This window comes from Rhamphochromis longiceps, linkage group LG16, assembly GCF_057381845.1.
Source record: "Rhamphochromis longiceps isolate RC_006_pf linkage group LG16, R_longiceps_female_GT1.1, whole genome shotgun sequence".
NCBI classification, from domain to species: domain Eukaryota; kingdom Metazoa; phylum Chordata; class Actinopteri; order Cichliformes; family Cichlidae; genus Rhamphochromis; species Rhamphochromis longiceps.
The window spans coordinates 4,436,548-4,449,696 of NC_140572.1; the positions used below are offsets into that span (position 1 = coordinate 4,436,548).

General features: G+C 42.2%; 1 protein-coding gene and 1 long non-coding RNA gene across 2 annotated transcripts in view; one reads left to right on the forward strand and one right to left on the reverse strand.

Annotated features, from left to right (window-relative positions):
* Nucleotides 1–13,149, reverse strand: part of LOC146650428 (uncharacterized) — a 387,448-nt gene that overhangs the window by 47,995 nt on the left and 326,304 nt on the right. The gene's annotated exons all lie outside the window — the stretch shown is intronic.
* Nucleotides 862–13,149, forward strand: part of LOC146650430 (protein NLRC3-like) — a 15,747-nt gene continuing 3,459 nt past the window's right edge. Inside the window, exons 1-5 of the mRNA XM_085385510.1 lie at nt 862–2,178; nt 2,307–4,107; nt 6,485–6,658; nt 7,024–7,197; nt 12,033–12,206. Of these exons, the coding sequence (XP_085241636.1) occupies nt 1,737–2,178; nt 2,307–4,107; nt 6,485–6,658; nt 7,024–7,197; nt 12,033–12,206 (2,765 nt within the window). The 5' untranslated portion in view covers nt 862–1,736. The remainder of the gene's footprint in view (nt 2,179–2,306; nt 4,108–6,484; nt 6,659–7,023; nt 7,198–12,032; nt 12,207–13,149) is intronic.

The following is a 13,149-nucleotide window of genomic DNA, read 5'->3' on the forward strand; positions in this document are numbered from 1 at the left end:
CAGTGGTGGGTCAGCGACATGCTTTCTTTCCCTCTCAGGTTTAAATATCTGGGACTCTCCACCGTTTGGTTTTAGAGCTGAAGAAGCTTCTCAGATGAAACGTCTTCCAGAAACTTAAAGACGTCTCTTTTCTCTCCAAGCTCCTTAGATCACATGACCTGGATGACTGAACCTACAGACATATTGACCTGGTTTCATGGTCACATGACAGGTCAGAGGTCAGTTCCTCCTGTTAATGTGAACTCACTGAGTGTTTGTGGTTTACCTCTCAGACTGACTGAAGATGATGATGGAGGAAGAGGAGGACAGAGCAGAGTCTGCAGGGTCCAGCTGTCCGTCTGTGAGGAGTGACCGGTCCAAAGGTTATAATCCAAACTTCAGTGGTGAACCTGGAGCAACGAGGTCAGAGAGCTGAACTCACTGAGTAACAGAAATAATTCTGCACTGACATTATAATCAGTGTTGACTCTGGTTGATTGTCTGACTGTGTTTGTGAGCTGAGAGGAAATGAAAATGAGTTTGTAACAAAAATCAGTTTTGTCCAGTTTTCCTGTAAAAAGCTGAACTCTAATCTAAGAGGATGTTACTGACAGGAAACAGCTGCATTATCTGCAGTCTGTGTGATCACAGCTGCTTCAATCATGTTTGTGTCTGCAGAGGTCAGAGGTCACAGTCTGCAGGGTCCAGCTGTCCGTCTGTGAGGAGTGACTGGTCCAAACGTAGCAATCCAAACTTCAGTGGTGAACCTGGAGCAACGAGGTCAGAGAGCTGTGATGACTCCTTTACATGTTTGTGTTTCCTGGATAAATATGACCTGAAACATCCTCAGATTGTTACAAAGATTCATTAAAAAGAAAACAATGAAAGAGAAAAGATCCAAATGTTCGACTTGGTCATTTGCTGTTTGAGGACAGTGATGCTCATATCTGTGGGGAAAGTGTGACCTGAGTGGGTTCATGTTTGTCTTTAAAGAACAGAGCTGCTCTGATTCTCTTTGTGTCTGATCTGTTAAACAGTCTGAGAGGTCACACAGAGACCCAGCAGCTAAAGCCTGGATCATACTGGCTGCTGTTACTCCATCAGGACAACACTGAACCACAGTGGTGTGGATGTAGTGGATAAATCCCACCATACTGATGCTCAGAGTTAACCACAGGGAACAAAACCAGATGTTACCTTCAGATTGTGACCTTTGGAGTGGACGATGCAGATTTCAATAGAGAATAAATGTTGTTGTTTTTCAGCTGTGAAGAAAGAATCTAATTTTCTGAACTTAAGAATTTATGATGCTGGAAACAACATGGAGACTATAACACAACATTTCCACTGTGTTCATAGAATGAATGTAAAACTGTCAGACATTCATTAAATATGCAAAATGTCTACAGAAGCATCAGAGGGTCAGACGTGAAGCACTCAGTGATTTTGATCAAATGACTCATCAGTTATTGATCTGTACTACACTGATCTACCACGTTAGTAAAGCTGGTGTTCTGGTGGTGGAGGGAGACTCGGATCATGTTCTGGTTTTGGAGCAGTGATCTGCTGATGGTTCAGTTTGATGAGCTTCTTCAAAATCATCCCTGACATCACCACTGAAAGGACGTCCATGAAAACAGACTGAAAATTACTGATATGTTCACAATCTGAGAGTTTAAAACTTGACAGACTTGATTCAGATGAAGTTATTTGAGCAGAAACTCCTGGATCTTTATCCTGTGTTGATCTAATCCTTCATGGTTCCTCCACAGAGTGGACCAGCAGAGCTCAGAGGTTCCCAGTGGTCAGTCTGCCCAGCAGCATCAAACACAGCTGGACTCCATATTTATGGTCTGTACATGTACAACAACTACTGTTACATCTGTTCTGTTCACAGTCATCTCCATGCTGCTCTTTGTAGACCAGTGGATCGTCAGTGTGTCCAACATGGATCTGATGTTTGGCTCCATGATTTCAGTCTGATTGGCTCATTCATAAATATTCTGTTCCAGCTGCTGGAGGACAACATCATCACTTTTGTGAAGAACGAGCTGAAGAAGATCCAGAAGGTTCTGAGTCCAGATTACCCAGAATACTTTGAGAGTCAGAGGAGCAGCAGCAGAGAGGCATGTGTGAAGATCACAGTGGACTTCCTGAGGAGAATGAAGCAGGAGGAGCTGGCTGACCGTCTGCAGAGCAGTAAGAGGATTTATCTAAAGATTTAAGCTGCTGGATAAATGAACATTTTCCAGAGATGGAAGATGGAGCAACATGTTTTAAAGATTAGTTCTTTTTGGAATTGAGTGTTTATTTTTCTTCTCATTCAGAACTTCAAACTGCAGTTTTTCACCGTAACCTTAAATCCACCCTGAAGAAGAAGTTCCAGTGTGTGTTTGAGGGCATCGCTAAAGCAGGAAACCCAACCCTCCTGAATCAGATCTACACAGAGCTCTACATCACAGAGGGAGGGACTGCAGAGGTCAATGATGAACATGAGGTCAGACAGATTGAAACAGCATCCAGGAAACCAGACAGACCAGAAACAACCATCACACAAGAAGACATCTTTAAAGCCTCACCTGGAAGAGACGAACCAATCAGAACAGTGCTGACAAAGGGAGTGGCTGGCATTGGGAAAACAGTCTTAACACAGAAATACAGCCTGGACTGGGCTGAAGACAAAGCCAACCAGGACATCCAGTTCATATTTCCATTCACTTTCAGAGAGCTGAATGTGCTGAAAGAGGAAAAGTTCAGCTTGGTGGGACTTGTTCATCACTTCTTTACTGAAACCAAAGAAGCAGGAATCTGCAGCTTTGAAGACTTCCAGGTTGTGTTCATCTTTGATGGTCTGGATGAGTGTCGACTTCCTCTGGACTTCCACAAAACTACAATCCTAACTGACCCTAGAAAGTCCACCTCAGTGGATGTGCTGCTGATAAACCTCATCAGGGGGAAACTGCTTCCCTCTGCTCGCCTCTGGATAACCACACGACCTGCAGCAGCCAATCAGATCCCTCTTGACTGTGTTGGCATGGTGACAGAGGTCAGAGGGTTCACTGACCCACAGAAGGAGGAGTACTTCAGGAAGAGATTCAGAGATGAGGAGCAGGCCAGCAGGATCATCTCCCACATCAAGACATCACGAAGCCTCCACATCATGTGCCACATCCCAGTCTTCTGCTGGATCACTGCTACAGTTCTGGAGGATGTGCTGGAAACCAGAGAGGGAGGACAGCTGCCCAACACCCTGACTGAGATGTACATCCACTTCCTGGTGGTTCAGGCCAAAGTGAAGAAGGTCAAGTATGATGGAGGAGCTGAGACAGATCCACACTGGAGTCCAGAGAGCAGGAAGATGATGGAGTCTCTGGGAAAACTGGCTTTTGTTCAGCTGCAGAAAGGAAACCTGATCTTCTATGAATCAGACCTGACAGAGTGTGGCATCGATATCAGAGCAGCCTCAGTGTACTCAGGAGTGTTCACACAGATCTTTAAAGAGGAGAAACAACTGTACCAGGACAAGGTGTTCTGCTTCATCCATCTGAGTGTTCAGGAGTTTCTGGCTGCTCTTCATGTCCATCGGACCTTCAGCAACTCTGGACTCAATCTGCTGGAAGACAAACAAACAACCTCCAAGAAATCTAAATTATTTAACAAACCAAAACTTCAATCTCTCCACCAGAGTGCTGTGAACAAGGCCTTACAGAGTCCAAATGGACACCTGGACTTGTTCCTCCGCTTCCTCCTGGGTCTTTCACTGCAGACCAATCAGACTCTCCTACGAGGTCTGCTGACACAGACAGGAAGTAGCTCACAGACCAATCAGGAAACAGTCCAGTACATCAAGGAGAAGCTCAGTGAGAATCTGTCTGCAGAGAAAAGCATCAATCTGTTCCACTGTCTGAATGAACTTAATGATCGTTCTCTAGTGGAGGGGATCCAACAGTCCCTGAGATCAGGAAGTCTCTCCACAGATGAACTGTCTCCTGCTCAGTGGTCAGCTCTGGTCTTCATCTTACTGTCATCAGAAGAAGATCTGGATGTGTTTGACCTGAAGAAATACTCTGCTTCAGAGGAGGCTCTTCTGAGGCTGCTGCCAGTGGTCAAAGCCTCCAACAAAGCTCTGTGAGTACATTTGTACTCATGTCTTTACTTTTAACATAAACAGTGTAATGTGTGATGGACCCTTAAAAACTTAAACATATTTATTTGACTGGTCATCAGCACTAAATACAGTATATTAGAGTTAATGTTTGATAGCAGCAGTAAATGTCAGTGTCTTAGACATATATGGACTTCAGCTTTAATCAAAGTCATATCCAGAATCATCCTGTAAGTAAACTTTATTTATACAGCAGCTTTCACAGGTGAAAAACCACAAAGTGCTTTACAATAGAAACAGGCAATAAAAACACAGAAGATAAAAACATTAAACAGCAAACACTGAACATCATACAGCCTAAAACTAGTTAAAGGCCACTCTGAATACTATCAATCAATCAATCAATCTTTATTTATAAAGCACTTTTCATACAGAGAAAATGTAGCACAAAGTGCTTTACATAGTTAAAAGCAGCCCACCCCACCCTCCAACTCACTCCCCACACTCTCAATACACATATATCCCCCCACCCACACACACATACACATACACACACGCGCACACTTAAAGAGTAAAAATTGGGCTGGGCTCGCATGAGCCAAGTGAGGAAACACTATAACAGGGAGCCGTCTGCACCGGGAGCCGGTCACAGACCGCAGCCTCCAGGCTGGGCACACAGCAGGAGGGAGGCAAAGGAGCCCCCCAGCCAGGCTGAGAGGACCCCAGAGACCCAGCAGCCACGGTCAATAACAGCCCCGGTGCAGAGAGCGCCCTCCGAGGAAACACTGGAGATATGACGCAATACAATATATATAGGGTAAAATGATAAAATAAATAAGAACAGGATACAATATAAATATAAATAGAGTAAGAAGATTAAAAAATGAATAAGAATAAAATCAAACAAATATTAGGTAAATCCTAAATTAATAATAGAATAACAGGATAGAATAAATAAGCATAAAATAAATAAACGCTAAGTAAAAGCTAAATTAAAAAGGTGGGTCTTGAGCCTGTTCTTGAAAACATGTACGTTCTCTGCGGCCCTGAGCTCCTCCGGCAGGCTGTTCCACAGACGAGGACCATACCACTGAAAAGCTGCCTCTCCGTGAGTATGTGTCCTGACTTTAGGGACAATCAAAAGGCCAGTACCAGAGGACCTCAGGGTCCGCGAGGGTTCGTATGGTAAAAGCAGATCTGAGAGATAGGAAGGCCCAAGACCATTAAGACATTTAAAAACCAATAAAAGAACTTTAAAATCGATCCTGAAACACACGGGGAGCCAGTGCAGCGATTCTAAAACCGGTGTAATGTGGGCCCGCCCTCTGGTCTCCGTCAGCACACGAGCTGCAGAGTTTTGTAAAAGTTGTAAAGTTGAAATATTCTTCTTAGGAAGACCAGAGAGCAGGGCATTACAGTAATCAATGCGACTGGTAATAAAAGCATGCATCAGCATCTCCGTGTTGGCCCGAGAGAGAATAGGGCGGACTCTGGCTATATTTTTTAGATGATAAAATCCAATTTTAGTTACATGTTTAATATGTGGGATAAAACCAAGCTCAGAGTCAAAAATAACACCCAGGTTTTTCACTTGTAGCGAAGGACATAGTGAAAATGCCTCTAATTTAGACAAGAGTTTCTCTCTCTGAGCCTCAGGACCGACAATTAAAACTAGAGTCTGAATAAATGAGTTAGTGGGACCAGTAACAGCCTTTAACTGGAAGATCTCAGATGTGAGAAGAGCTGTAGGATTGTAGAAAGTCAGAAATATAGACTGGGACTTAAAGTAAGGACTAAAACTTTAAATAAAGCCTAAAATGAACTGGTTACCAGTGTGAAGAGATTAAACTGGAGTAATGTCCAGTCTGTTTCATGTGCTGGTTAAAGCCTCGCAGCATCATTCTGTACTGACTGAAGATGTTCAAAGTCTGTGATGGAGCCATAGGTGATCAACTCCCTCATTCCTCCTCTGGTCTTATTGCTCAGCTGAAGAGGAGTTCACTTCTATATGTTACAATCAGCATCACCAGTACAGCTCCAAGGATCTGCAGCTGCTGGCAGATTCAGTCATGCATGCTTGATTGTTTTTCAGTCTCTCAGGTCAGATGAAGTCATATTCTTTATGAATCAGCATAAGAAGTCAATAAAAATTCAAAGCAAATCAAGATGAGCGTTTATTCTTGTTTTAACAAATATATGAGCGAGAGGGACCTTTTTGGTCTAAAGTTATAATCATCTGCCACATTTCTAATCTCTTTACTACGTGGACTTTTAAAATATTTTCTGTTCCCCCAGACTGAGTCTCTGTAACTGGTCAGAGAGTTCATTTAACTTGTCATTTGATAACAGTTTGTTATCAAATTACAGTTTTTCAAATTGTGTTTTTATTTTGTTTTTTAGCCTGAGTGTCCCTGATCTCTCAGACAGAGGCTGTGAAGCTCTGTCCTCAGCTCTCAGCTCCCAGTCTTCTACACTGAGAGAGCTGGACTTAAGTAACAACAACCTGCAGGATCCAGCAGTGAGGCATCTTTCTGCAGGACTGAGAAGTCCACACTGCAAACTGAATACTCTGAGGTGAGATCAAGATATGTTGGGCTTTTCATCAATTGACAGAATTAACCAATAAGAATCCACTAAATGGGAAAAAAGTCAGTTAAACTTCTGTAATAGTTTTATGATAATTTAATGAGCAGAGAGTTATTGATCAATATGTCAGCTACTTTGGTGCTAATGCACTGCCCGGCACATGGAGCCCAATTGGCATTTGCAATAGAATACCAGAATTGATTGACCATTGTCAGTTAACAAATGTCAGCGTCATCCATTTGTTGACTCTCAGTAAAAACACAGGATTAATTGCTAAATCTAATAACTCTTTAGTGCACCCTCATTGCAACTTAACAACAGTGTTTGTTTAATGTTTATCTGTCATTTTTCAGACTGAGTCACTGTAAGCTCTCAGAGAGAGGCTATGAAGCTCTGTCCTCAGCTCTCAGCTCCCAGTCCTCTAGTCTGAGAGAGCTGGACCTGAGTAACTCTGACCTGCAGGATTCAGGAGTGAAGCTTCTGTCTGCTGGAGTGAAGAGTCCACACTGTAAAATGGAAACTCTCAGGTCAGGATTAAAAATTTTCCAATGATGATCACGTTAAACCTGATTTCTATTACTGCATAAACAGTAAATTGATTTTAAAAAAAGTCTTAATGTAGAAATTAGCGTCTGGGGTTTTTAGTGATATTTGTTCACTTTCTGTCTTTCATTTGCAATGAAATGTCCCATCTGCTCCTCTGAGTCCAAAATCTTTATTTTAGCAGTGCTTCATCCACCAAACCTTCTAGTTCGATTCCTGTATGCTGAAGGTTTTTACAGAGCTGTTTGTTCAGATATCAGAATTTGATTTTCAGAAACATTTAGTAATAAAAATATGATCAATTGATTATTTCTGACTGAAAAGATGAAATATATATTTGGTCATAGTGATATGACTCATTACCTCACTTAAACATAAAATGTAAACAAAAATTCAAAACAATAGATTAATACAAAACAGAGTTTGACTGTTGAGCTTAAAGTGAGCTTCAATGTTATCCACTTCCTGTTTTATTTTGGTAGTTATCGTCTCTGATTTTTACCCCAACATTGTCTACATTAATTTCAGCTGTAGAAGGTTTTATTGACTGTTTGATTTGTCACTTTATTTAACTATAATTGTTGACTTATAAACTATTGCTTAAAATGTATTTTCATTAAAATACCAAATAATTTATTACTTTATCATCTAATTAGATTATAATTCTGTAAATAAGAGTGATAGTGTGGCCTGTGTGGGTTGTCTTCAGGTTCTCTGCTTCCTCCCACAGTCCAAGAACATGCATGCTGGGTTAACTGGAGATGTGTGATTGTGAGCATAAATGTTTGTCTGTCTAGCTCTGTTTCTACCTGGCTACATCACCGTTACTGATGCTGAACCAATAACCTGGTCTGGATCAGGTTATGTTCAGTGTTTTTGTTTAAAATCAGCTGAAGCGCCTCATTTTCACTGATTCTTTCATTTACAGAAAGCTTTAAGTGAGATATAGATTCAGTCATATGTTACTAATATTACTTTTAACCTGAGTAGCGAAAGTCCACGGTGATCTGAAAATGATGTGCCGGGAGTTGTGCCGTTCTCTGCGGCTTCAGTGACCCTCGAGCTCTCGACTAGCTGGGTAACAGACGTCGCTGAAAACGTCGAAGCACTTTTGCACTTTTGCAAATATGCGATATCTTGATAAACCGAGCAGATATTTGAAGTTTACACACCCACATTCTCCCCTGAAAATATGTTAAAAGTTTATTTTGTGACCCAGGAAGATTAATAAGAGTAATTTTAAAACTTAGTAGCGGTCACCATTACTGGAAGCTGGAGTTTGGCTGGGCCGCACTATGAATTCTGGGATATGGTGGGCCACGAAGGACACACCCGACCCATCCTTCAAATTCGGGGAAAGGAGGACGCATTTGTCGGCTGCATTCGGAGGAATTTGGACAGCCTTCGGTGCGTCGCTGTGACGTAATCGGTCTACAAATGTGTCCTCAGGAGGACGCAGCCCATGAATTTGTACACACCGAGCCTGCGTGCTGGTAGCACCTTAGCCACAGCTCGGGTGAAAGAAGCTGAAAAAGAAGGTTTTCTAGTTTGTAAGGAGGAAAAAACTGAGAGGACTAAGTGAAAGAGAGGCTGGAGAGTAACACAGAGCAGCAATGAATGCTGCTCACACAGTTTAGACAGTTTAGCATCAAATGTTCGAGTGAGTTAGCTCCCAGCTAACTAGCAGAGCAGCTAACTAGCAAACCAGCTAACTGCACCCACAAGCTGCGACTGCGTCTTTCTAACAAGAGCGTCAGACACGCAGACTGGTTTTCTTTGTGGATGATGATGTATTCTCACACTGATCCTTCATGATGATGCTGCCATCCACCCACTGCTCCTAGTGTTGCCAATTCCTCAGTAAGGAAAATCGCTATTGGCTGTCCTAAAAGTCGCTGGAAGTCGCTAAATGATGTCATCGCCTAATTTGGATAAATGGTCATGTAATTGTAATTGTAACGTACGTTGTAGGAGAGAAAAATAACATCGTGGAAGAGACATAACGTGAGTAAAAAAATGTCCTTGAATGCATTTAAATAAATAAATCATAGTTCTGTCTGTAACTATTACAACACTCTCACCACATTTGTTAACAATTCTCTCAACAAATGTGTTTTTCCTCGTTCTTTGTCATCCAGCTGAGACTTTGGGTATAAATGTGTCATAAACAGGATAAAGCAGTGCAGGTTCAATGTAATCAACCCTCAGACTGAGTTCAAAATCATCACCTGTCCCTGATACCACATCAGCACCAGAACCATGATGTGTTTACTCACATTTAAAAAGGTGGAGGGCAGTGTGAATGGACTGTTGTCATTGGTCTGAATGTGCCTCTATAAACATGTGCTCTTCATTATTGATGTTTTCCTAATGAAGAGAAAATGAGACTTAACAAAATCCTTCTGACTGTTGTTGGAGCAGGTTGGGTCCTGGGTTTGAGTCCCCCGCTGAACCACAGTGGCTTCTAGCTTTGTTTCACAGTGTATAGAACAACAAATAAAACCAAATCTCAAAAAAACGCATCAAACTTTGAGGGTTGAACCAAGGATGAGGAAGCAGACTCGGCCCCAAACATCTGGATATATGGATGGTTACCAGAGCAACCACAGCAGTGTGCTCTCAGTATATTTAGTTGTATAAAGGTGTTTGTGGTGTGTTGCAGCTGAAGCAGCCTCATGTATGTTGACACAGGGAGAAAATAGTGTGAGGACACTGTTCACAGCAGTCACAGCTCGCTGCCTTCAACAGTCTCTTCCTTCCTTGTTTGGATGTCACTGATATCATCTTCTGCTCTCACACTGACCACCTGTTGGAGCTAACATGCTAACATGGAAGCAGCAGGTATGCCACCTGTGGCAGCTGAGGTCACGTGACCTGAGTGTTTGAACCAGACGTTGGAGCAGCGTTTCCAAACATCTGCACTTCAGAAGCTCCAAAGTGTGGAAATGTCACTGTGGAGCGTCTCGTCGCTATCTAAGAGATTTTCTTACCTCTGCAAAGCGAAGCTTGCAAACAGCACCATAGTTTGTCAATCCCAACCAATCAGAGCGCTCCTTATGTCACGTCACATGACTCGTGTGTTTTCCTCTTTGATTAGCACCCAAAGAACTAAAGAAAGGCTAAAAGGACGTTCAGCCAATCAAATCCCTCCTAGCAACAGGAAGTCTAGAGAGGAAATGGAGCAGAGAAGGAGAATCACCAGTTTAAATGTCTGAGTTTTAAACTGGTGACCCTCTAAAGAGGCTTTTATTGACTCTTTCTGTTTTCTTTACAGCTTTTTTCACCATTTAAACTGTTTAATATCAGATTTAGAAATAACTTTTGGACAGTTTTTCTACATTTGCACTAAAATGTGACATAAATAATGACTTTCTGACTTTACGTGGGACTAATCTAACGACTCAGCCTGGCTATGTTGGACTGGGTGTGGCAGCAGCTCCCAGTTTGAGTTCAGGAGACAGACACTCTCTCTACTTTGAAGATCAGCTTCAAACTTTCCTTTTTGATAAAGCTTATAGTTCGAGCTGGATCAGGTGACCCTGAACCATCCCTTAGTTATGCTGCTATAGGCTCAGGCTGTTGGTGGACGTCCCATGATGCTCTGCTTTCTTCTCCCCTCTTTTCACCCCTGATGCTTTTATATGTCACTACTACGTGTCCTTAACTTTTGTCTCTCTGTTTTGTTCTTGTCTCTCTGAGCTCATCTCGTCTCTTTCCCCTCACCCTGCAACCAGTCATGGTAGATGCTCCTCCTGGAGCCTGTTTTCACTGGGAGGATCTTTGTGTCAAAGGGAGTTCTTCTTCCCACCATCACCAAGTGCTGCTCACAGTGGATTGTGTCGTGAAATCTATCAATGTAGAGCAGTGAGACAAACCACGGAGGCCCCAGAGAAGTGCAATCAAACGATGAGTTTATTAACACACAGGAGAAAACATCAGCCTATGTCTTCTGACAAAAATACATGTTGTGGACACTTACAAAGCAGTGGGGTACACGCCCCCCCCTTGGCGTCAATAAAAATAGTCAGAGTAAAATATGTTCCAGACATTAGTCACAGTTAATGGTACATCTTGTACATGTTTAATGGCTATAAACAGACACAGAACTTCTCTTTTCTGTAACACCTTCCATACAAGGTAATAAACTTCAAGCCCTCAGGGTCTCTGGGGCTAATTATTGACTCTGGTCATCTGTTGCCAAGTAGAGTAAAATATAGTGAGACACCAAATGAGTTAAGGCCTCAGGCCTGACACATTCCTAGATTATATGTGTTATATGTATTGTAAGCATCCATGCAATCATCCTGTTCTAGTTTCCCTCAGCATGGATCACCTGGACAGTCACGCCAGTGAAGCTTAAGACCCTTAATGAACCGAACATCAACTCGACATAAGCACAAATATGCAATGTGTATGAAATACTTCTGACCGTACTTGTAATAAAAGTTAACATAATGGAAGGATCCTCAAATGAACATGTTCAATAGACAACTTTAATGCAATATCAATACTGTGAGAAATATTATTAGATGGAATAATGCTGTAAAGAACATTATTAATGCAGTTATAATGATGCAGATTATATGGCAGCAATAAAAGAATTTCTGTATCTCCACAATTGTCTGATGGTTGGGGCTTTCTCTCTAATATTGGAGGCGGTTACCTTACACTGTTAAACAGCTTCAGATGACTGTTGTTGTCCATTGGGTATTGTCACTTATAAATAAAGTTACATTGAATGGATGTAAATGGATAGATGTTATTGTGACAAAGAGAAAACGATTGTTGACAGATTGATTGTTGTTTTGTGTGTTTGCAGTCTGTCAGGCTGTCTGATCACAGAGGAAGGCTGTACTTCTCTGGCCTCAGCTCTGAGCTCCAACCCCTCCCATCTGAGAGAGCTGGACCTGAGCTACAATCATCCAGGTCCCTCAGGAATTAAGCTGCTGTCGGCTGGACTGAAGGATCCAGGCTGGAGACTGGACACTCTCAGGTATGGAGAGAATGTCTGATAGAGGAGGAAGAGCTGGAAACATTTCCTGTGTCTTTCACTCACTTCCTGTTTGTTTCCTGCAGATGAGACATGAACAATCACACATGCAGGAATATTTTCAGGGACAGACACACTAGTCTAGCTGGATAGTTCATGGATATTTATGTAGGGGTCTCCAAGGAGTCTGTTTGCAGGAACATTTAGGTCACAGGTGTACCTGATATAGATACCAGTGTACCTAATAAAGTGTCAGCTAACATTTGGAAATGGAAGCTTAAATAATGACAAACTGTACATTCACAGCTGAATTCACAATAAATTTGTTCTCAAGTGCACATTTTTCTGTTATTGTTCTCAAACAACAGAATGAGAATGAAATATTGATTCTAACAGGGCCCATAAACTTTACTAACTAAACATTACTGTGAGCAGCTCCTCCATCACTTCAAAACTGTCATCAACACCACGGACATACATTGGGAGCTGGGCAGTGTCGGTGATGTCTGTGGTCTCATCAAGAGCGACTGAGTATACACTGAAACATTTGGCTTTCTCACACAGTTGGTCATAAATGTCACTTGACAGGTCAGAAATGCGATCTGCTGCGGTGTTGGCAGAAAGGCTGATGTTGCTAAACTGACCTTTCTTTCCCGGACAGACTATATTTGCAGCCTGCAATATGCACTTTTAGACAAATGCACCTTCTGTGAATGGCTTCCCTGCTTTAGCAATCATCTCACTAACCACGTGGCTCCGACTGCTGCATTATTCTCTTTGGTTGCTTTCTTGGAGAAATCTTGCTGCCTCAGTAGATCTGTTTTAAGACTGGCAACCCGGTTCGCTCTCTCGTCTCCCTGGTATTTTGCATCCAGCTCAGCATGTCTAGTTGTGTAATGACGTTTCAAATTGTATTCCTTGTGCAGCGCAACTTTCTCTGTGCAAA